Genomic DNA, 25,140 nt, shown 5'->3' with positions numbered 1-25,140 from the left:
GAGGGGCTCTTCACTCACGTGTACTGCTGCGTGAGAAGCGGGAAATTCATTTGCAAATGCTCAGTTCAAGTAAAACCTTTCATGAGATCGGTTCATTGATAATAAAATTTAAAGAGAAATACTTTTTTTGTTTAAAGAAAAAAAAACAAAGTGCACTATTTAATTAAATAATAATTTTATTTTTCTCAAAGAATAGATAATTTTTGTATAATTCTTAAAAATGAGTTAATTAAGAATTGAAAAAAAAATGATTCATAAAAATAGTTATAGTACGAGTGGTGTAAATAAGTGATTAATTTTTAAATTTGCGATTGCCGGTGACGGTAGTAAAATAAAATATTAACATGTGATATTTTATAGAAAATATTTTTTCAACAACGATTTAAATAATAACGCGAAGCGTTTTTTTAAAAAAGGAACGTACTTTACTTGTCGAGGAGAATTTTTAATTTAGGAAGTTGAAAATGTCGAAATCTGCCATCTTGGAGACGTCTACGGAAAACGCCAAGATCACCGATTCTGGATATTCAAATTCGTGTAGCAACAATAGTCGATCTTTGAATAGGTATGCTTTTTTATTTATAGGAATTCTTTTCTAGTTTTCCTTTTATTTATAGTTATTTTATATTTTTTCTTTTTTTTCTTTATTTTCTTTTTTTATTTTCATTTATTTTTTATTTACTTTTGGTTTATTTTTCTTTATTTTTTACACAGTTTGATTTATTTTTTATTTATTTTCGTTTATTTTTATTCATTTTTTATTCATTCTCATTTATTTTTTTATTCATTTTCATTTATTTTTTTATATATTTTCGTTTATTTTTGTTTATTACAGTTTATTTTAATTTATTTTAGTTTATTTTTGTTTATTTTCTTTTCTTTTGTTTTTTTTTGTTTGTCTTCCTTTTTTTTTGGGGGGAGGGGGATTTTGAGATAATAAAGCAAAAAACTTCAGAGTTTTGATTTAAAAGAAATGTATGCTTTAATTTGATCGTTTGGGGTTGAAAATCGTAGGAAAAGAAAGCAACTTATATAATTCAGTTAACAATACATTGTCGTTTTGATTGATTTGAATTTTAATAAATACCTTCGGGTAAAAATATCAAGCGGCGTATTTTAATAGGGACCCTTGACTGTCTTTTAATTTAAAGTATAAATAAATAACGAAACACTAGTTGTCAACTACGAATTTTATTTTTTGTTTATTTATTATCAAGAAGGGAAAATAAGTCACGTATGAGAGTAAAATAATTAATAAGTTAATTAAATTTATTTAAATAGTTAAAATAAATTATTTAATTTTGATAAATTATTTCTTTTCAGTTTTCATTTTTTAATCAATTTTTCTAATTTAAGGAAATAGTAGAGAAAATACATATTTATTTACAAATTTATTCATATTTATATTTATTTACAAATTTATTTACACTTTTTCAAAAATAACGTTTTTCTAATGTATTTTCTCTTTTCCAAATTTAATCCCAATGATTATTTTTATTTTTTCCCTATAAATGAAAGAAAATAGTACGAGACTTAAATAATTCATAGATTTCTTTATCATTTTATATTTATTATTTATTATGTAATATTGTAATCTTACATAATATCTCAATTGTGAATCAAACTAATCATTACAATAATAGATGTTCAACTGTATAGCAAATAATTGCATGTTGTCTTGTTTTATTTCTAAAAAAAGAAATTTTCATTCAAATCCAAGTTTAACGTAGTTATAATATCCTAAAAGCAGGAAAAAAATTAGATTTCGTTACTAAAAAATATTATTTGTTTATTAATTATTTATTATATAATATTTTATATTATATATACATCGTATATATAATTATCTAACAGAAATTTTATTGACCCAAACAATCGATCAAATTTACCTTTCAATTGAATGATTCTAATTGTTATTTTATTATTAATCAGTCCTGCGATATTTAAAATTGTTACAATATTATTTTTATTAACAATTATAAATATCTCTGGACTGATTAATAATAAAATAATAATTAGTTTCATTCAATTGAAAGATAAATTTGATCGATAATAATAATAACAATAGAAAAAAGGAGTCAGTAATATTTATAATTATTACTAAATATTTGATTAATAACAATAGTGGAAATAATAATAATAATAATAATAATAATAATAATAGTAAAAATAATAATAGAAAAAAATATTAATAACAGGATTTATTAATAAATTACTAAAAATTTTTGTTAATTTCGTTTGATTACGATTTATTGCCAGTGATATTGCAATTAATAAAAATTGAATAATAAATTATGAATTAAATCAAAACAGAATTAAATTATAATATTAAAAAAGACATAATTATAGATTTATATTTCCTGTAAAAAAATTAATATTTTTATTGCTATATTTATAAATTAAATAATTAAAATTTAATCAAAGAAATGCTAAAAAATAAAAAAAAATTGTCCCAGTTAATTTTTTCCTTCTTTTCTATATAAAGAACTAACTATACGTAAGTAGTCATGGGGTACAAAACGTGCAAATAAAGGATCTACAGGATTCATATAAAACACGTTAGTTATACAATCATCAGTTTCACATTGCTTCTACGTCAATCAATTTTTTTAAAAATAAAAGAAGAAGAATCATTAATTTCAGTATATAGAATTGAAGAGTAAAAAAAATAACTATTACCTATTAGGACATGTATTAAATTTTCAATGTTACTAGGGAAAAAGGACTTTACGTATCTCATGGGGCACATGCTTTTTAGTCACGTTTCAAGAACACGTGAAATAAGATAAATAAGACATTTAAGTATGCATGTTGTAACCCCTTCCATGTGCCACCTGTAACACGTGCATTCAATTGTCAATAGCGTCAGGGATTTTTATAAAATTTTTCATTTTATTAATTTTTATATATTAAAAATATTATACTACATATAAGAATTTATGAAATTAATTTTTAAAAACTAGAAAATGAAACTCTCGATTTGTTTTGTTATGAAACGAATATTATTTTTTTTTCTTTCTTTTTCCACATAAGAGGAAAAATTTTTTGTTTTTCTTTCCTGAAAACAAGACAACATATTAATACGTTTTAGAAACATTTCGAAGGAATTATTCTAGAAAACTGTTTTCCATTCGCGCCAATTTTTTTCAGTTAGATATTCTGCTTTTAGTTTTAATTCGTTTTAATCATTTTTTTATTATAGAATAAAAAAAATGTATTCTAATTGAATTTTCTTTTTTTCAGCAATGATTGTTCAAAATCGAAAAATAGTAACGGCTCGGGAAGTTATGGCTATGGCAGTGAGCTACCATCCAATTTTGGATCTAGGTAAATTATCATTTAATTACTTTTATTCAATAAAATTTTTGGTAAAAAGAAATTTTTCGAGTCAAAAACGATAAAAATTAATGTTTTCTTATTTATTTTCTTTTATGAGACTAATATCTATATATATTGTTGATCACATTTGATAGAGAAAAATATTATCAGTTGAAGTCAAATAATTCTTTTCGCGTAAATTTTTACACTTTTCAAACATTTCATTTTTTTTATAATTTATATTGAATCGAAAATACTGGTTTCTGTCGAATAATATTTTCTTTTGTTGATAAGAACCTTGTAGAGTAATGAATGAATTTATTTCATTCGGCTTCTTTCATAAAAAGGACATTTTAATTTATAACAAATTTTAAAAAATATAATTTTAATAAGTAATTACTAAAATATTTATTAGGATATTAATGGATTGTGTAAAAATCGATTATTGCGAATATATTTAAATATTAATCTGCTATTTTTGAAATAGTTTAATTTGATATTTAATTTAATTTTTAATTTAAATATTTATTAAATATTTCATAGTTTAATAATTAAATTCAATTAACTAGATGATAATTTAGTAAATTTGATAATTTGACAGTTAAATTTCATAATTCGATTGTCAAATTGTCAAATTGTACTAAATTTCATTGTGCCATTATCAAAATGATAATTTAGCAAATTTGATAATTAAATTTAATAATTTGACAATTAAATTTGATAATTTTGATATTTAGTTTCACAAATTTGTCAAATAAAAACTCTTTCACAGAAATTACTAAAAATTTTGTAAATAAAAATAAACAAAAACCAGCATTTTGTATTCAAAAATAATTTTTGTCATTAATTTTTGTTTTACACCTGACTGACAATAATTTATTCAAAAAATGCTAAATACTAAAATACTATGACGTACGCAAATTTTTTTGGATTCTTAAGGAAACCTTTTAAATTAGATCCGAAAATTTTTTTTTATTGATCGAAAAGAAATAATAAAATTGATATAAGATTGCTCTCACGAGGCAGTTAACGAGAAAAATGTGTGATAAAAAAACGAGAGAGAAATTGTATTATAAATATTATAAAACGCATCAATATTTATTATTTGACAAAATTTTTAATATTTTGCCAAAAAATTAGAAAATACCATGAGGAAGAAAATGGATAAATTTTTAATTAATTAAATTCGAAGAATTTGTATCTAAATTAAATTGTAAACAAAATTATAATTATATACGTATAAATTTCTTTAAAATTGACAATAACAATTATTTATAGTTATAGAATTATTGAATATATTAAAATTAATCATTATTTATAGAAAAAAAAGTAAATAAATTTTTTCTTTTTATGAAAAGCGATAATTTGTAATTAAAAATAGTTTTGAAATTCTACACGTGGAAGTATATCTTTTATGAATTTTATTATGTAATAATTAATACTGAGGTCGAACATTTACCGCAGTTAGTAATCAACGATAAAGACATTAAGTTTACTTTGCTTAAAAATCGAGCTAAAGTTAATTAATGGCCATTATTCAAATTATTAATTTATTATAATTGTAGATAGAAATTGGAGAATTAGTTTAATTATATTGACATATTTCTAATAATTATAATTTCTACAAATATTCATAGAAATTTTCTTTGAAATTTTCCATTTAAATATATATTTTCTTCCATTAATTAAATGTTTTGTTTTATATTATTTATCCGTCTGGAAATAATGCAAAATTGTATTTATTTGTTTACAAAAAAAATTCTTTTAAATAATTTTTTGAAAGTTTTAATTTAAATACGTTTTGCTTTATATTTTTTTTATCTATTTAGAAATAATGCAAAATTGTATTTATTTATCAAAAAAAAAAGAATTCTAAATAATTTTTTTAAATATATTTTTTATTCTATTTTTTAACCGTTCGGAAATAGTACAAAATTGTATTTATTTGACTAGGAAAAAAAAATTGAAGATAAATACAAATTTTTATTTTTACAATAGGTAAATATTTTCATACGTCATATATATTTTATTTTTGTATCCATTGCTATTTGTCATCGTTTTTTTGCATTATTAAAGAGAATTTTATTTAGACACAAATGGTTAAATTGGTAAATGGATTTAACGACTGACATGAAAATTATTTTTAATATCGTATTCGATATTATTATTTGTTTCTTTTTTTTTTATTATAGCCATTTTTAATTTATCCGTTTTATATAACATAGTAAGATTGCAAGCATGGAATCACGTATACCAGAATTTCGAAAGAAAGATTCACGTTGACGAACACGTGAAAATGCTCAACTGGCTCCGTAATGCTGTTTTTAACTGATATATGCGCATCGAATTGTCTATTTATATAGTACAAAATCGCAAATACATATTAGTGGTATTACACCTTCATATATATATGTAAATATCGTGTCCCTCTCTGACACACATATATTTATATTCTTTAATGCAATTAAACGTTTATGTTGCAATTCTTTTTTTAGAATTCACAGCAATTTTTAGTACGGAAAGTTTTTAAATTAGGAAATTTTACACAATTTATTTTTCTCCATAATTCGATTTTATTTTATTTTATTTATTTACATATTTATTTACTGGTATTTTTACCCGCAGACAATAAGTGGATCAAATTTTTCTTTACATTAATTTTGTAGAAAAGAAAAACGAATTTCCAGAGAATTTTTTTGAAAATTTCTTTTTTGAACCAAATTTAATTTTATTTGAATTGAAATAAAAATGTATTTTTGTCTCAGGAGTCTTGTAATTTCTTTCAAATAAAAATTTCGTCAGGAGTTGAATTTTATTTTGGCTCAAATAAAAATTTTCTGTGGAGTGAAATTTTATTTTGGCTCAAATAGAAATTTTCTCAGTAGTAAAATTGCATTTTGGTTTAAATAAAAAATTTTTCTAGAGTAAAATTTTATTTTGGCCCAAATAAAAATTTTTCCTGAACTAAAATTTTATTTTGTCTCGAATAAAAATGTTGTCAGAAGTAATTAATATTATTTTGGCTCAAATAAAAATTTTCTCAGTACAAAAATATTATTTTGGCGCAAAGAAAAATGTGGTCAGGAGTAGAATTTTATTTTGGCTCAAATAAAAATTTTATCAGGAATAAAATTTGATTTTGTCTCAAATAAAAATTTTATTTTGGCTCAAATAGAAATTTTTTTATTAGTAGAATTTTATATTGTCTCAAATAAATTACTTTCAAAATAAAATTTTAGAGTAAAATTATGTTTTGGCTCAAATAAAAATTTTCTCAGTGGCGGAATTTCATTTTGACCCAAATAAAAATTTTTCCAGAAGTAAAATTACATTTCGCCTCAAATAAAAATTTTATTTCTACTAAGTAAATATTTATTTAATTGTGGGACAATTGAATTTTTTTCCAGTACAGACAATTGTTTGTGCCTTTTTTTGCTTTTAGGAACGAAAAAAATTAATTGAACTCAAATGCATGTGATTTTTCTCATATTTTTCTCCTATTCATGTGATTCAATATATTTTAGACATTTGTATTTTAATAGGTATTTATTTAGTTATTTATTTAATTATTTATTTACTTATTTATTTAATTATTTATTTTTTGAGATATACAATATCAAGTGTATATAATTAATTTATGTACGGCCAATATTGTTTAGAATTTTAGATTGTAGATTAATTTAGGAGACGAATTATTTTTTACACGTTTTTTTTATTATCAAATAATTTCTCTTTTTGATAAATGAAAAGAAGATGAAAATAGAAGGTACCTGTAAATAAAAAAATATATTTAAACATATAGCAATGAGGCTCTACCACAGCCAATCAACAAAAGAAAGGATACAGATCACAAGAAGAAGTCTAAAACAACTTTGGCGATTAATGCCGATTCTAAACCGGAAGTTTGTGTTTTCAGCACACCATTGAAAACTATTTTTGATAAAATAACAGGTTGGTTCTGACTGTGAAGAACAGGGAAAAAGTGCAAGGAACCCAAGAAATTTTTTTTTGTTGTTTTTATTTTAAATTAATTCAGAAATAACAAAAATTTTTGCAATAGGTGTTAAAAAATATTTTACATTACATTAAATAAATTCCTTCATTTACATGTTTTAAGAGAATTCAATAAATTGTTGATCATTTTATTATTATTTGCAAAGTAATTTTGAATATTATTTGTTTAATTTACAATTTTAATGCAAAATCATTTGGATTAAAATAAAATTAAATAAAAATATTAACTAACTTAAATAAAAATACTTGGATAATTAAATTTTATTAATTACATTTATTTTATTTACTTATTTATTTATTACATTTCTCCGCATTTTACTTGTTTTTTGGATTAATAATTGATTCTATATTTAATTATTTATTTAAATATTTATGTGAGAGATTTTAAATATTGCAAACAATTAATTTTATTAGTAAGTGTTGAAAAAATTAATTGCTATTGCAAAAACGAAAAATTTTGTTTATTAAATTCGAATGGTATCTTGCACTAATTCCCGAGCTTTTTAATTAATTGTCCCCGCCACTTCCCCTTTATAATTATTTTTAGAATAATATTTTTTTAAAAAAAAATTATTTTCTGCAGCTAAAGTAAAATTTTAAATAATAGAATTTTTACTTTCACTCACTCTATTTATTTTCTCAATTAATACATATATAGTTTATTTTTATTTTCCATTTTATAGGTAGTTAAATGTCAAGGGAAAAATAACTCTTTCAAAAGGGGATTGAACAATGGCATTGTGAATTATTTTTGTAACTGTCAATTCTTATTTTCCTTTCAAATTAATATTTATAAAAAAAGTTTTTTTTTTAAGAAAATTATTATTTTATTGTCAAAGAAAATTTTTTTTATTGAATTAATATTTATTTATTTCAAAAACTTAATTTTTGTTAATTTCACGATCGAAAGAGGTTTTTTTTATTCGGTTCATATTTATTTTATTGAAAAAGAATTTTTGTATCATTTGTGAATAAATATGAATATCTAATTATTTTTGAAAAACATTTTATTCAATTTTTCGTTTATGAATATAGTGAGTGTTATTAAAAATGAAGAGACAATTTTTTCGGGACATTTTAAATATATGGACAGAATAACGACATTTGGAATTATAGAAAACAATTGTAAAATCTGTTATTACAAAATTTTGAAATGAGGTGAAAATTTGTCCACGAATTTGAAATTTTGCGATTTTTAAATTTTTTGTATTTTTTAATTTATAAATAATTGGAACTAAATTGTAAATTACTATTTTATTTATCTAATTTTAAGAATCAATTATAGAAATAATTTTTTTAACAATAATTTTATTTACTCAAGAAAATAGAAAAATTTGTAATATATTCGCAGCGATTTTGATGAATCAGAAAAATTTGAAATTCATGGAAAAAAATTCAAAAGAAAAAAATTGAAAAATTTTCTTGACAGTGAAAATTAAGGTAAATGATTCAATTTGATTTTTTTAATTCTCTCAACTTTGTACATGACATTTATTTTTAGCAGTCATTAATTTTCTGTAAATTCCGTAATTGCTTAAATATTAATTGCTGACAATTAAAAATATTGTAAGTAATTACAAAAATAATTATAATTAAAATTAATTACCCTTTAATATTGAAGGGTAACTATATAAATAAATATAAATATGAATGTTGTCAATCTGGTTTGTGGAGAACAAAACGTGTTTTTTCGATCCTTGCGTAATATTTTGCATAAGTTTCCATTATATCCACAGAGGAAGTGAAAATGATTCTGAATGTCGATTACATGACATGCCCGTTTTCTGGAGCAATCTCACAATAATTTCAATTGATAAAGTTATTTTTGTTATTATACATTGTTTTTGGGTTGTGAAAAAAAAAGATGAGTTGATCTAATCTCATTATATAACATTTATGGGTATAAAAATATGTTATTTTTTCATTCAACAACGTTTATTATTAAAAGAAAGGAAAAATGTCAAATATTAAAAAAAAATATTTCAAAGTCCACAAATTTTTGAAACCATATACTATAATTATGTTTATATGCGGTTATTTGATAAATTAAAAAATATTAAACATGTCTTTTGGGACAGAAGTAGAAAGAAAATTCTTATGCAAAAAATATACAAGACAAAGTCTTACCGCACTGATCGTGGAATTCATTTTTTTTTTCAATTTCAAAACGAATGAAATAAATAAATAGCTGCTTTATTTCCCTGTTTAAAAAAACAAAACAAAAAGTTTTGATTTTGTAAAAATTTAGAGAAAGTGTAACAATTTTTTTTTTAATGAAAACAAGATGAACAAGCAGTTGTAGAAATGATGGACATCACGGATACCAGACAACCCAACGACAAATTGGTCTCCGATTATGAAGCTGGACTTGATCCTCAAATCAATTCTCAGGATGATTACAACTTTCAAACGAATGTTAGTATTTTTTTTTGCCTAATTATCCCGAAAAAGCAGTGTGCAACACGATATATACGGTGCGAAAAGAAATGGGTAATTAAAAAAAAAGTAGAAAATAATCCTCTTTCCCTTATATGTATATGAGAATAATTCTACAAAGAATATTTAGAATTTTTTATATTCTCATAATGAGAAGGTATTTTTTTTCAATATAAATAGGTAAAAAAAAAACTCTCGACGACTTCTGAATTGATACACCGTCGAGTTTTTGCTTTATTTGAAAGCAACGAATTTTTGACTCCCAAAAAAAAAAAAAAGATAATTTGTAGTTAAAAAAATAGGTTTTTGCGCCGTGTATATAAAAAAGAGTAGAGTTTTATCCGAGAAGCACGTGTAAAAGTGAAAAAAGAGTAAAAGAGATTGAAAGAAGAGTAAAAAAGAAAAATTGAAAAACTACATTTGTGGAAAAATTGATGAAATTGAAGGCGAATGGCTTCTTCGATAAGAAAGAATTTCGATTGGATTTTCATATTATTTTTATGTTCTTATGCAGGACAAATTTACTTTGGTAATTTCCATGCGAAAGGGTCTGGTCGTCTACACAACTTTTAGCGGAGCACTTGGCTACTCGGAGGACGATTGGAAGAAGAAATCTTTTCTCGAATTAATTCATCCCAGTGACAAGGAGGTTTTCTTTAATCGTGTCAATGAAATCATAATTGCCTATCAGGAATTATATTACGGTAAGATTTCAAATTTCCTTTATTTATTCTTTTAAAAATTTAAAAAATTGTCTTCTTAAATCAAAGAAGACAAAAATATTCAATCGGATTAAAAAATATTTAATTGATTTTAAATCGTTTAATTAGAAAATATTTAATTAAATTTAAATCATTTCAGGGTTGACACAGGTCAGGGAAATCAGGAAATTTAGAGAAAAGTCAGGAAAATTAAAATTGGTCAGGGAAAAGTCAGGGAATTTTATCAAAAGTACTGGAAACAAATTAAATTTCTAGAATACATAAGAAAATTCTGAATTTTTTTGTGAAAAAAAGAAAATAATCAATTTGACTTTAAATTGTTTATATTTCTAATTTTCTAACAATAATTGAACTTTAAAGAATTAATTGATTCAGAAATTAAAAAAATTAAATTATTTACTAATTAATTAATATTATATATTATTTTCAAAAATATAAATAAAATTCTTCAAAACAATTTAATTATTTCCATAAATAGAAAAATTCTTCGCAGAAATTCAATTTTAATAAAATTTCTTGAAAGAATTCAACTATTTTCTATTAATTTTAATAAAAATCTGTATAAAAATTAAATTATGGTCAATATAATTTTGATTAAAATCGTAGAAAAAATTTGCAAGAAAATATATTATTTTCATAAATAATAAGTCTTAGAAGAAATTTAATTATTTTTAGTTCAATTTTTAATATTTTCTCGAAAGAATTAAATTATTTTTCAAAAGTTTTAATAAAATTTAAAGAAGAATTCAATTATTTCCTAAAAATGTTAATAAAATTCAATAATCAAATTTTTAATTACAATAATTATTAACAAAAATGGTTATTTTAAAAATTTGAAAGATATTTTTTGTGAAATTCAATTACTTTCAAAATTTTCAATTAAAATTATATAAAAAACTACATTATTTAAAAAAAAATGTAATGAAATTCTGTAAAAGAATTCAATTTTTTAATTATTATTATTATTAATTATTTTGACAAAATTTAATAATGAAATCATAAATTACAATTATTAACAAAATCAATTCTATTCTAAAAATTAAAGAAATACTTCAAAAGAATGCAATTATTGTCAATAGCATTATTGGAAAAAATTCAATTATTTTCAAAATTTTAAAATAATTTAGAAAAGAATTGAATTATTTACTAAAAATTTTAATAAAATTCAATAATCAAATTTTTATAATTAAAATTATTAACACACACGATTATTAATTTTAAATCTTGAAAGAAATTCTTTAAAACAATTCAATTATTTTCAAAAATAATAGAAATCTTCGAAGAATTTCAATTACAATAAAATTTCTCGAAAGAATTACATTTTTTTAAATTGTAATAAATTCTTCACAAAAATACAATTATTTTCAAATAAATTCAATTATTTTGAGTTTAATTTTAATAAAACTCTTCTCAGAAATTCAATTATTTTCAGAAATTTTCAGAAATTTCTTCAAAACTATTTAATTTTTTTCAAAAATTTCCTGAAAATTCTTCAAAACTATTTAATTTTTTTCAAAAATTTTAATCAAATTCCATGCAAGAATTTATAAAATTAATAAAAAATAAAAAATTAATAAAATTCTTTATTAGAATTTAATTATTGTCAATAAAATTATAATTGAATTCCTCGAAAGAATTTAATTATTTTCAAAAATTTTCAGAAAATTCTTCAAAACTATTTAATTTTTTTCGTAAATTTTTCTGGAAATCAGGAGAAAGTCAGGGAAAAGGAAAATTCAAATTTTTGTGACAACCCTGTTAGCAAATCAAAAAAGAAATATATTCAATCACATTAGAAAATATTTAATTAAATTAAAGTCGTTTAATTAGAAAATTATGATGAGAATCTAAAAACGAATAAAAAAAATAATGACATGAAATTTATTCCATTAACTAGGTGACAGTGAGGCAAAAGTGACATTATTCTGTAAACTACAATATAAGGAAGATTTCGATGTTAAACGAGATTCAGTTTCTGTCAATCAAAATCATTGTGAACCATTTAATCTGACGTTGACAGTAAAAAATTTACAAAATCGTGTTGACGAAGAACAATATGAAAACATGTTCCTAGTGGTAAAGGCTCAATCAGTTCAATCTGCATACAAAGGTAAAAGGGGTAGAAAATTTAAAAGTTCTTCGAGGCTAGATTGGACGACGAGAAAAAAAGAAAAGAATTTTCTTTACATTCTCATCATATGAGAAAGTATTATTAACAATTATTAATATCTATATTAATTACTGATAATCACTAAAAAAAAAGTTCAATAAACTTTTTATCTAGGTACGTTATACTAATCTTCAAAAATTATATTACAGAATAAGAAAAAATAGAATTTCAATGGGAATTTTTTTTTTTCAAAATAGATCAATTTTTCTAAAATATTCTAATCGTCATTTTTAGTAAGTAAAATTTTTGTCAATTTTTTCCGCAAAAAACAAAAACAGAATTTAGGTAAATTTACTTTCACATAAATTAAAAGGAATAGAGAAATTTTTATATTGATAATCGCTTTTTTATTTTAGGCGTAGCTGAGACCTCTTCTTTTTTGGGGTAAGTTTGTCAATCAAAAAGATCCATTGCAATTTACTGTTTCAAGGAAAACTTTGAAACGTGTAATTTATACTATTGGAGAAATTTTTTTTTTCTAGGGGAAAAATTAATCTAAAAAAAAGGGAAAAATTAAATTTAAATCCTCAAGTGGAAAATTGTCAATAATCAATAAGAAAAAGGAATAGAAGTAGAAAGTAACAATAAAACATAAAATACACGTTTCTTCAAAAAGAGCTCGAGACAATATGCTCTTTGCAATTTTCTTAAAACACTCGCTGTAATCAGTTCTTTTTTATTTACGATCTGACTCTTTCATTTTTGAATATTTATTCTGTAAAACTTATACAATTCTATAGAAATATTAATATTTTCAGAAAAGTAATTTTAGTTCTAAAGAAATTTTTCTCGTTTAAAAAATAGTTTGAAGAAAGAAAATAAAAGAATTACGGAATAAAAGTTTAGCAGGTCTCAGTTTTGTTTTTCGTAATTAGAAAAAGTTTTTTTTGAAAATTAAATAACTCGTCAACCTTTCTTCCTCGAAGGATTAATTAACGAAATTGATTCGAATAGCGCAAAATGATAATTTTTTTTAAATAGAAAAATACTCGAAATGAAAATTTTCTTTGAATGATAATAATTTATTTTATGGGAAATAATTTGAAAATTGAAAAAAAGTGGATAAATATTTTTGTTTATGAGAGAATTAATTTTTTTTTTTTTGGGTAATTATTTTTGCGCTGTACGTTCGAGATTTCACAAGTGAAAATTGAAAAAGAAAACATAAGCATAACTCGGCTTTTTTTCCTAAATTCGCGTTATCTACAGAATCAGAAGAAACAATATTATCTTCAATATTCACGACCCATCATACGGCAACGTGCCACATATCCCACGTCGATCCTGAAGTAGTCCAATATTTGGGCTATCTACCACAGGATATGATTGGCCGTTCGCTATTTGACTTCTATCATCCTGAGGATCTGCCTTTCATCAAAGACGTCTATAAGACTGTGAGCATGAGACAATATGACTTCAGCCCAATTGACTGATACTTCTTTTTATCAATTTATTATTATATTTATATTTATATATATGTGTAAAATTTTAAATCACTATCAAAAAAACCAAATGAAAACCCAAATTCAATATTTGTTTTAGGCTTCTATAGGCGTCGAAGCAGGATGTCCAAATTTTTTTCCATTTTCATTTGATTACTAGTAAAAATTTTATTTCTCATTTTTTGTATTTCTAAAATTGTCAAATTGACCTTTTTTGTATTTCAAAATTTTTTCATTTTTTTTTTTTTTTTAATTTTTCAATTTTATTTAAAATTATTTTATTTTCAAACTTTAATTTTTTATTTTCTTTTCTTTTAAATCGTATTTATAACTTTTTGTACTTAAAAAATTTTATTTTGAGAATTTCAAATTAAAAAATCAAAAAATATAAATAAATTAAATACAATAAATTAAAAAAATACAAATAGAGAATTTTTTCCTTTTTAATTTCTATTTTTGATTTTTTCCAATTTGGACATCGTTTTCCCTGCTTTTAAGAAATTATAAAGAGAAGGAGAAATGAGAAGAAAATAAGCGTCGTAAAAAAAAAATTGAAACAACATGTAATTATAACAATGTTTATTATTTTTTATATTTATCAAATAGGTATTGACACACGATGGAATCTCCTACAAGTCAAAGCCCTACAGATTTATTATCAAAAACGGTGATTTCGTTGTTCTTGAGACTGACTGGACCGCCTACATCAATCCGTGGACAAGGAAACTTGAACATATTCAAGGACAACATAGAGTCATTAAAGGACCCGTGGATCCAAATATTTTTCGTGAATCAGATAAATCAATCAACTTTAGTGATGTAGTGCTGAATAATGCTGCAATTATTCAGAAGGAAATTTTAACTCTCTTGCAAGAGGTAACAATGATTTTTTTTTTATTTAAATGTTAGTTTAGTTATTTTTATTTTTGAATTTGTGAAATTAATGTATTGAAAATAATTCAATTCTTATTATCAAAATTTTTGAAAATAATTGACATCTTTGGAAGAAATTTATTACAATTTTAGAAAATAATTAAATTCCTGTGATTAATTTTATTTATGGAAATAACTGACTTCTTGCGAAAAATTTAATTGAAATTTTTAAAAATAAATTGAATTGTTTCGAAGAATTTTATTAATATTAAAAAATAATTGAATATCTGAGAAGAATTTAATTAGAATTTTAGAAAATAATTGAATTGTATCGAAAAATTTGATTAAAGTTAGAAAATAATTGAATTTCTGCAAAGAATTCTATTATTTATGAAAGTAATTGAATTTATGCAAAGAAATTTATTATTTATGAAAATAACTGAATTCTTACGAAGAATTTTTATTAAAATTATTGAAAATAATTATATTGTTTTGAAGAATTTCTTTCAAGTTTTTAAATTAATCCTGTTTGTTAGAATTGTTATTTTAAAAATTTAATTATTGAATTTTATTAAAATTTTTAGTTATAATAATTGAATTCTTCTTTAAATTCTATTACAATTTTTTAAAATAATTAAATTAATTCAAGAAATTATATTTAAATTTTGAAAATAGTTGAATTTTTTTTAAGAATACTGTTGACAATAATTAAATTTAAATAAGGAATTTTATTAATTTTTTCTTATTAATTTTATAAAATATGTAATTCTTACATAAGAATTTTATTAAAATTTTTGAAAAAAATTAAATAGTTTTGAAGAATTTTCTGGAAATTTTTGAAAATAATTCAATTCTTTCGAGGCATTCAATTACAGTTTTATTGCCAAGAATTAAATTCTCATAAAGAATTTTACAAACATTTTTGAAAATAATTGAATTTCTGAGAAATTTTAATTCTAATTGAAAATTTTGAAAGTAATTGAATTTTACGAAAATGCCTTTCAATTTTTTAAAGTAACCGTATTTCTTAATAATTGTAATTAAAAATTTAATTATTGAATTTTATTAATATTTTTATAAAATAATTGAATTCTTCTCTTAATTTTAATAAAAGTTTTTTAAAAAATAATTTAATTCTTTCGAAAAAATTGTAAAAAAAATTGAACCAAAAATAATTGAATTCATGCGAAGACTTTTATTATTTATTGAAAATAATACAATTCGTGTGATGAATCATATTGAAATTTTTGAAAATAATTAAAATTGAATTGTTTCGAAGAATTGTATTGAAAATATTAATTTATATAATAAATTTAAATTTAATTTAAAATAATTAAAAATTTGTAACATTTGCTAGTCAATAATGTAATTAAATTTCCATTGTATATTTAAATTATATAAATTTTCTTTTTTTAGGAGATAGAGAAAAATGAAAAGGAAGTCAACAATAGTTGTAAATATCTAGTGCCGCTCATAGTTTCTCTCTTTCAAGAGATTCTTTCATCAAGAAGTATTAAGGACACAGCAGTGAATGCACGAAGTTTTTCGGTGACTATTAACTACGTTTTAGTAGCGACGATTTAAAATCAAATACTTTATTTACAAAAAAAAAAAATTATGCAAATTAGAGTAAATTTAACGAACAATTTTATTCGCGATTTTTTATGGTGCGTCCTTCATGGAGGTACGTTCAACTATTTTTCTTTGGTTCCATTTTTTTTCTATTTTTTTTGTATATAGTAAAAAAAAAATTCTGCATATCTAGAAATAAAGAAATAAGCATTTTTATATTAAAATTAAGTTTAATTAATTTAAATTAACCTGAAAAAAATTAATTAATTAATTAAATAAAAAGAAAAAATTTTCGAGATGTGCAGAATGAAAAAGTGTCTTTTAAATTTCTTTTTAAACAGTTTTCTAGCAAATTTTCATAAAGGAAAGTTAGACAAATTTGTTGGAAATACTTTGTGTTTGTTATTGAAATTAGTACGAAATTCAATAATCACATATTTAACAGACTCAAAGATCTATTTTTTATTATGAAGCGATCAGAAATTTCGTTCTCTCACTCTACGTTTATTTTTAAGGATATTAGCATTGAAAAAAGATGCTTTTCTCTTTTTTGAGAATGTAAAATGATATGACAAATTTTTTATTCACTTTTAATTTTTAAACGTTAAATATTAATTTTGAATTTTAAATTATCAATTTTCAAAAATTGTTTAATATTCAAAAAGCACAATTCTTCATTCCTATATCTTGTTTGTAAAAACGCCTTTTTAACTTTTGTGCTATATCACAAATTTCGTGTAGTTCTTCGGACAATGGATGATTAAATGAGCGAAAAGTTCTCAATGCTTCTGGATCAGTGGGTCTGGAAATTAAATAATTACATTCTCATTTTTTGTCAATTTTTATCAATTAAAAATAATAATTGTTGGTGCTGTTAAAAATTATATTTTTTAATTCTTTTTTATTCCTTTTTTTCTATACTCTTTTAACAGTGCCAACAATTTTTCTTCTTTTTTTTTCATTCAAAATAGAAAAGCGGGTAATAAAAAAATTTTTTAATTAATTTTTAAATTACAGTAATTGTTTATTATTATATCAGTGCTTTTTGCACAAAAAATTCTATTAATTTTCTAATTTTATTAACATTTTTTTACATACTGCTCTACATAGCTTAAATGATTTTTAAGGAGAATCCTAGGTATTAAAATGTATGTCGAAGGGCAAAGAAAATAATTAAAAACACGCGAGGGAGTTTAAAAGGTAAATCTCAAATTCTTGTAGAAAAAAATTTAGGTAAGTTGTATCATTTACATCTGTTACAGTGCATAAAATATACAAGTAAAATATATATCTTAAACTTTTCTATTTAGGTAAAAAATTATACCAAAAAGAAAATTTTACCATTGTTTTTTCAAAAGTTATAATTAAACCATTGGCTTCTGTTTTTACATGTATATTTTTGTAGCTCTTCTTAAAATTTTCGTTTATATTTGTTTTAATTAATTTTTAATTTTTCAAATTTAAAAAGAAAAAACAGAAAAGAATAAATTAGTTTTTAATTTTTCAATAAGAAAAAAAAAGAAAATACGTAAGGTTCCACACATTCATCGTTTTTAAAAATAGTATAAAAGTCATAAAGGCGTTTTTGCATTCTCGAAAATTATTTTTCTTTAAAAAAATAAATTTTCCAATTCTGTAATATTCTTTTCATTCTATTATACAAAAGAATATAATACATAACTTGTTTACAATATTTTACATTTCTTTATATAAAAAAAAATACAAAAGGATGACAAATTAATTCTCAGTTGAGAAAATTTGAACATTTATCAAAATTTTATAAAAATAAAAATAATATCAAAGAAATATTTTAAATATAAAAAGTAACAATTATTAATAATATTAAATATTGAAAATTAAAAATTAAAAATATTAATAGTATTAAATGTTAAATAATTAATAGTACTAAATATTAAATAAATTTAATTACTTCAATATTAAATTATTAAAAAAAAATTTTTTTTGAAAATCTTCGTAAATTATTTTATAGAAAAAAATAATTTTATAAATAAGTAAAAGTTAATAAAAATAAAAGTTGATTTGCCAGATGAATTTTGGTATCTTTCGTAAAGTTTTCAAACAAATTTCCAATCGAACACAGTGTCTTGCAGAAAAATAAATGTATTTTTAATTCCTAAGAGTAGAATTTTTACGTTAAAAAAAATGGTCGAAAGTACCTAATTATTTTAATTGCTTTTCATAAGTGATTAAAAACTATATAATATTATATTATATCAAGTATTTAATAATATCAATAATAATTCATTGAAAATTTGGCAAAAATTTTTCTTAGTGAATTAAAACGCAAGTAGATTTTTTAGACTTGTGATGATTATAAGGGAGTAATAAATGAGACACTGGAAATTTTAAAATGGGCGCACTAATAAATCACGTTTTTAAAAATACTTTACTTAATTTTACTTTTAAAAATACTTGATCAAAATATTACTTTTAAAAATACTTGATCGAAATATTACTTTTAAAAATACTTGATCGAAATATTACTTTTTAATAATACTTGATCGAAATAAAAAATAAATAAATGAATGAGAAAAAGTAGAAAAATAGAAAAATTAAAAAAAACTTGTATCGAAGTAATCTATATGTACATTATAGTATCTATATAAAACATCTGTGAAGGGACCACCCATGTTACAGGAGCACGAAAGTGTAATTCTCGGAGGAATCTCACCACATCGTGAATATGAGGACAGCAAATCGTCAACGGAAACACCTCCAAGTTACAGTCAACTTAATTACAACGAAAATATGCAAAGATTTTTCAAAAGCAATCCAATGGGGACGGCAAATTACGGCAGCTATGAGGACAACACCACAGGAAATAGCGGAGACGAAACTGTCAAGAAAGATAATTCCTCTGGTTCGTATTTTCTTTAGCTTCAAAATTATTTTTAATAATTAATAATTATTAAATTATTAAATTATATTAATAATTAATTAATTTAATAATTAATAAGTTTAAATTATTTATATTTGAATTTATATTGAATAAAATGTTTGGATTGTTACAGAAAGAAAATACATGTCGCCAAATGGAGAGAGTGGACAAAGTGGAAGCGACAGTGGCAATGGTTTTAATAGTCAATTAAATTCTAATACAATGGGAAAAAAGACTTATGGAGAACTACCAATTCTGACTGTATCGTTGTTAAATAAACACAATGAGGACATGGAGAAAATGATGGTTCAAAAACACAAAATCTTTAGGTCTAATATTAAAAAAAGTGATAAACTTAAGGAATCAAGAGTAAAAGCCAAAGATGAGGAACAAGAAATTAAGGCCTCTATTGAACATGGAATCAAAAGACGAAGAAGCAATAGCCGAGATAAAAGTCACAAAGTACTTAATTTTGTTTTCAGATATATTACAATATTTGTTGTGAATATTTAATATTTGATTATATTAATATTTGATGAATAAATATTTAATATAAATATTTGTTAACCACATTTAATAGGTACCAAAAAAAGTCTGTAAAATGGAACCAATTAATGGAACTGTTCCATTAAGTTTAAATAATACAGTGCCAAAGCCATTAAACAATGAACAAACGAACGTCTCAACAAATACGAATTTATGGTCACCTCATTCAATCTCAGTACCTAGCATCAATACCACCAGGTAAATTATAATTTTTTTGATTTCTTTTCAGTTTTAATTAATTTAGATTTTGTATTTATTTTTTTAATAATTGTTTCAGTTCGACGGTTCCATCGATGCCGCTAAATCCCTTAATTTCATCACTTTGTTACAATTATTTTACAATAAGTCAAAATCAAAATCCATGCTTGAGAAGAAAGTCAAATGAAAATACTCAAACACTGCCGCATTCAACACATATGATGCAACAAAATTCATGCAGTAAGAGAAAAGTTTTCTTATAATTTAAAACAGTAATTTATTTTATTCTTCACTTAAAAATTTTATCAGGCTTGACACATAAATTATGAAATTACCACGAATTTTAATTTAAAACCTTCAATTTTTTTCTATTTCTGACAATAATTTCCCTTTAAATAACTTAATTCTTGAAGAATTATTGTAAAATTATTACTTAGAAATTATTTAATGAATAATTTTACTTAACTATTTCAAAATTGATTGAATTTCAAAAGAGTTAAATTTTTGAATATTAATTAATTATTAATATAATGGATTTGTAGATGAATTTTATTTAAAAACACTTAAAATAATTGAATTTTAGAGAAGTTACAAATAATATTGCAGAAATCCAATTATTATCAAAAATTAAAAAAAATTTGCGTCAAAATGTCAAATGTAAATAAAAAATTTTTGGCAAAATTTCAATTATTTTTAAAAATTTCCCTCAATCACAGAAATTCAATTATTTTAAAACATTTTAATTAAATTTTTTTGCAAGAATTCAATTATTTTCATAAATAATCAATTTCTTGGCATAAATTCAATTATTTTCATAGATAATAAAACTCTTCACAGGAATTCAATTATTTTCTAAAATTAATTAAATTCTTCGATACACATCAATTATTTTTTTAAATTTTAATAAAATTCTTTGCAAGAATTGAATTATTTTCTAATTTTAATAAAATTTTTTCAAACAATTTAATTATTTTTTAACTTTTATAACTCTTTTTCCAGGATTCAATTATTTTTAAATTTTTTATAAATTTTTGGTCAATAATTCAATTATTTTTTAAAATTAATTAAGTTCTTCGATACACTTCAATTATTTTTCTAAATTTTAATAAAATTCTTTGCAAGAATTGAATTATTTTCTAATTTTAATAAAATTTTTCCAAACAATATTCAATTATTTTTTAACTTTAATATAACTCTTTTTGCAGAAATTCAATTATTTTCAAATTTGTTAGAAATTTCTTCGCAATAATTCAATTATTTTTATAAATAATAAAATTCATTGTAGGAATTCAATTATTTTCATAAATAATAAAATTCATCGGAGAATTTTAATTATTTTTAATACAATTTTAATCAAATTCCTCGAAAAATATAATTATTTTTAAAAATTTTATTAAAATTCGTCAAAAGAATTCAATTATCTAAAAATTGATTTAAAAATGATTTTTGGTTAAAATTTTAGATAATAATTTTGAATTTTTATAAATAATTGAATTTTGAAAAGGTTTCAAATTAAAATCTTTTTAAAAATTTGAATTTTTCATACTTTTAACTAACAATTCAGTAAAATTAATTTTTTTGAAAGAGTTTATTTGAATTTTTTTATAATTATTTAAATTCTTTATTTTCTAATATATATTTAATTAAAGAAAAAGTTAAATTTTATTGTCTAGAAATCAGGGAAAAACAAAATTAAATTTTTGTGGCAACCCTGTTTATTTTAAATATTTGTAAACTTAATAATTTAATGAATATTAATTAAAATTATTAATATTAATTTAGTATGTATTTAAACGATTTTTTTTTTTATTTCTTTAGTGCCTTATAAAGGAGCAGGAATTCCTGATGTCTTTTATCCTACGAATCTTCCGCTTTCAGTGCCAGTTACTTCTGTTTGTAAACAATTTTTAATTCCCGATTCATCACCCAGTGAATTGAAACTACCTCAAACTAGTGAAGAAAAATCTTCTCTTCAACAAAAAGCTTCTAACAATTTATCAGCGTCTACTAAAGAAAAATTAGTCAGCTCCACGTCTATTTTTGCGTCTTCGAAAAAGGTTGATCTTTTACTTATATTCTTTTAATTAATTTTAATTAAACATTCTGGTGAAATTTGGTTTTTGAAAAATTTTCTAGTACATTGCATTTTTTTAAAGTTGAATTTAAATTATTAAAATTTTTGTTTTAGATAACAGACATGGAGACGAATTCGTACAAGAAGGAATCAATAGAAGGTTCTAGTACTTCAAGTTTTTACAGCAGTTTTCTTAGTAAAAGTATGGAGTCCAATAGTAATTCTGGTTCAAGATCGTATGGATTTAATCCACAGGTTGGAAATTTTTTAATTTATTCCCAAAAAAAAATATCATTAACCAATTTATAGTTTTAAAAAGAAAATTTAAAACTGTAAAAAAACTAAAAATAATGTTTTTTAAAAATCTCCTTTTTTTATTGGAGAAAAAAATTAATTCACTTTTCTTCCCCCCAAAAGAAGTAGAGGATGTAATTTTAGATTTCGGTTTAAAGTTTGTTTAAAGAAAAAATGAAAAAATAAACGTAAATAAAAATCTCTTGTTATCTCTTAGTTTCAATCAAATTTATCAATCGATAGTAAAAGGCGTCCTTATGGACGCCGATCTTTTGATAGTGATGACAGCATTGAATCACAAGTATTAATTTGGTGGAAAAAACACCAGCAGGATAATCAAAAACGGGAGCAGCAACAATCGCGACCGGAAATGCTGAGAAAGGAACCACCGTGGCTGAAGGGAGTTCAAATGTCGCCGGCATTGATCTACCAATATCAAATACCAGAGAAATCGCTAAAGGATGTTTTAAACACTGACATGAAGGCGTTAATGAGCATGACACAGCCGGCTCTCGTTCGTGAACAACTTAATCAACTTTATACCGATTTGGAATTGGAGGGTTTTGAGGCGAGGCTAAAACTCGAGGAGGAAATTGATTATGATGACAATAATGTTGATCAAAGCGACGAAGGACAGCGTGTTAGTTTTCAAAGGTATTAAAATCGTTTTCTTCTTCTTCTTCTTCTTCTTCTTCTTGTTTTCCTTCTCTTTTTTTTCCAACAAGTCTTTACCATAAAATTGGAAATTTTTAGAATGCAATCTAAAATATTTTATTTTCTCGAGAGGAGTTAATTTAAATTGCAAGAGAATCTACAGGAATGGATGTAAATTATTTCGAAATTTTTTGGTAATGACTTTTTAAATCATTTTATAGATAAAAAATTCCTTTCAGACAAGAGAGGAGGAAAAGCTGATGAAAACCAAAAGTGTTAATTTTTCGATAATTACACAGACATTTTATCAACATCATCATTTTTCCTCAGCAGACATCAACTACCTGGATATTATAATAATTTAATAAATAATCATTCTCTAATTAACTGAAACAAAATTAATCTAAATTTCCTAATTATTTTTGGATATTTAAGATTTTGATATTTTTCCTGAAACTATTTTTAAAAGTAATTTGTTATCGAAAAAAATGGTGTTTTTTAACGTAATAAATTTTAATTTATTAAATTATATAATTAATATAATTAATATAATTAATAATAAGAATAAATAAATTTATTTGAAGAGAATAATTTTTTTTATTCTTATTTTATTATTTCTTTTTTCTATATTCTACACTTTTAATAATTTTTAAATTCCTATTTTTACAGGTTAATTAAAAGAGTGTTTACTGTATTACTTGAAAAAAATACTCATTTAAAATATAATTATTTTTAGAATTTTGAAAGTATAATTACCATATTAATATTGATGCTTTTTTTTCTTGAAGAAAAGCAAAATGAATGTATTATGGCTTGTCTAGTTGCAGTATAAGCCGAATTGGAGCATGGTGAGGAAAAAGAACTTAAGGAAACAAAATGGAGTTTAATACCTTATAACTTGCACTTTCGGTTTCAATTTAAGTGAATAAAATTTATTTCACAAAATATAATTAAGTGCAGGATAAATATTAATTCATTTTCATTCCATATGTTGCGGAGTACCAAATAATATTGATAATAGTTTATTATTACCAAATAATAGCAATGAAAGTAATAATAATAATGTCTGGATGAATTTTTGTAAGGATTTCAATTTTACATAATGTCACCTCAGAACTTTTAAAGAGAAATTTATACTTATATATTTAAATATACTTACTTATATTTATAATATATTTATAAATATATTTCATATTTAAATATTTGTAATATATTTATATATTTATAATTTAAATATTTCTAATATGTATTAGAATTATAATAAATAATAGAAATAATTATTAATAGAAAAATATCTAATTATCGTTAATTTTAGTAGAATCCGCAAAATAAATTCTTTGAAAAAGGAAAATTCAAAAAATTGATATATTTTTATAAACTTCAATCAATTCCATTTTTTCACGTTTAACAAAAATGTAAATCTATTCAATAGAATAAAAATTACATTAAATTATAAATTCTTGTAATTCTAATGTTGAAATTCCGAGGCGACATTGGAAAGATTTCCGTCGTGTCGACGTTCGGTATAAAAATAATCAAGGGGCCATATTAAAAAAAAAAATGAAAATGAATACACGAACAAATTAAGCCAAATAGTTTAATTTCTACAATATTTAGAATTTTCAGGATATTTTTCTATATTTACTAGAAGTTTTAATATTTTACGAATTTTACGAAAATAATAAAATAATTAAAGCAATTTTTAAATTAAAAAGCGCACAAAATTTCTTATTCCGCAGTTTAGAAATATTTTTATTTATAAATATTTTCATAACTAGAGAATATTTTAGAGAAAAAATAATTAATAATTATATTTAGAATCAATCAACCAAAAGTAATTATATTTTATTACCGCTTCCTGTAATGATAATCTAAAAACTGAACGTTGACACAAAAAACTCACAATGTGCCAATAATCGAAATTTAAA

At 21.9% G+C, this 25,140-nt stretch overlaps 1 protein-coding gene across 6 annotated transcripts; it reads left to right on the top strand.

Moving 5' to 3' along the window:
- Window positions 1-175: 175 nt before the first annotated feature.
- Window positions 176-24,360, top strand: LOC122507167 (period circadian protein). Of its 6 annotated transcripts, none has more exons than XM_043619743.1 (17): window positions 176-565; window positions 3,244-3,327; window positions 7,121-7,269; window positions 9,617-9,747; window positions 10,283-10,472; window positions 12,388-12,600; window positions 13,870-14,054; window positions 14,709-14,978; window positions 16,392-16,523; window positions 19,188-19,428; window positions 19,580-19,908; window positions 20,027-20,190; window positions 20,270-20,430; window positions 22,009-22,247; window positions 22,379-22,519; window positions 22,890-23,212; window positions 24,034-24,360. In XM_043619743.1, the coding sequence occupies exons 1-17, from the start codon at window positions 465-467 to the stop codon at window positions 24,062-24,064; spliced, it is 3,084 nt and encodes a 1,027-aa protein (XP_043475678.1). In that variant the 5' UTR covers window positions 176-464; the 3' UTR covers window positions 24,065-24,360. The 6 variants fall into 6 exon arrangements, with proteins under 6 accessions (XP_043475678.1, XP_043475674.1, XP_043475676.1 ...); XM_043619739.1 differs by having other exon boundaries at window positions 22,776-23,212; XM_043619741.1 differs by having other exon boundaries at window positions 19,206-19,428; window positions 22,776-23,212; window positions 24,034-24,359.
- The last annotated feature ends 780 nt before the right edge of the window (window positions 24,361-25,140 follow it).

Source organism: Leptopilina heterotoma, unplaced genomic scaffold (genome assembly GCF_015476425.1).
Source record: "Leptopilina heterotoma isolate Lh14 unplaced genomic scaffold, ASM1547642v1 Lhet_45, whole genome shotgun sequence".
In the NCBI taxonomy this organism is placed as follows: Eukaryota; Metazoa; Arthropoda; class Insecta; order Hymenoptera; family Figitidae; genus Leptopilina; species Leptopilina heterotoma.
Note: the sequence above shows the minus strand (reverse complement) of the source record. Positions and strands in the feature narration are given on the sequence as shown.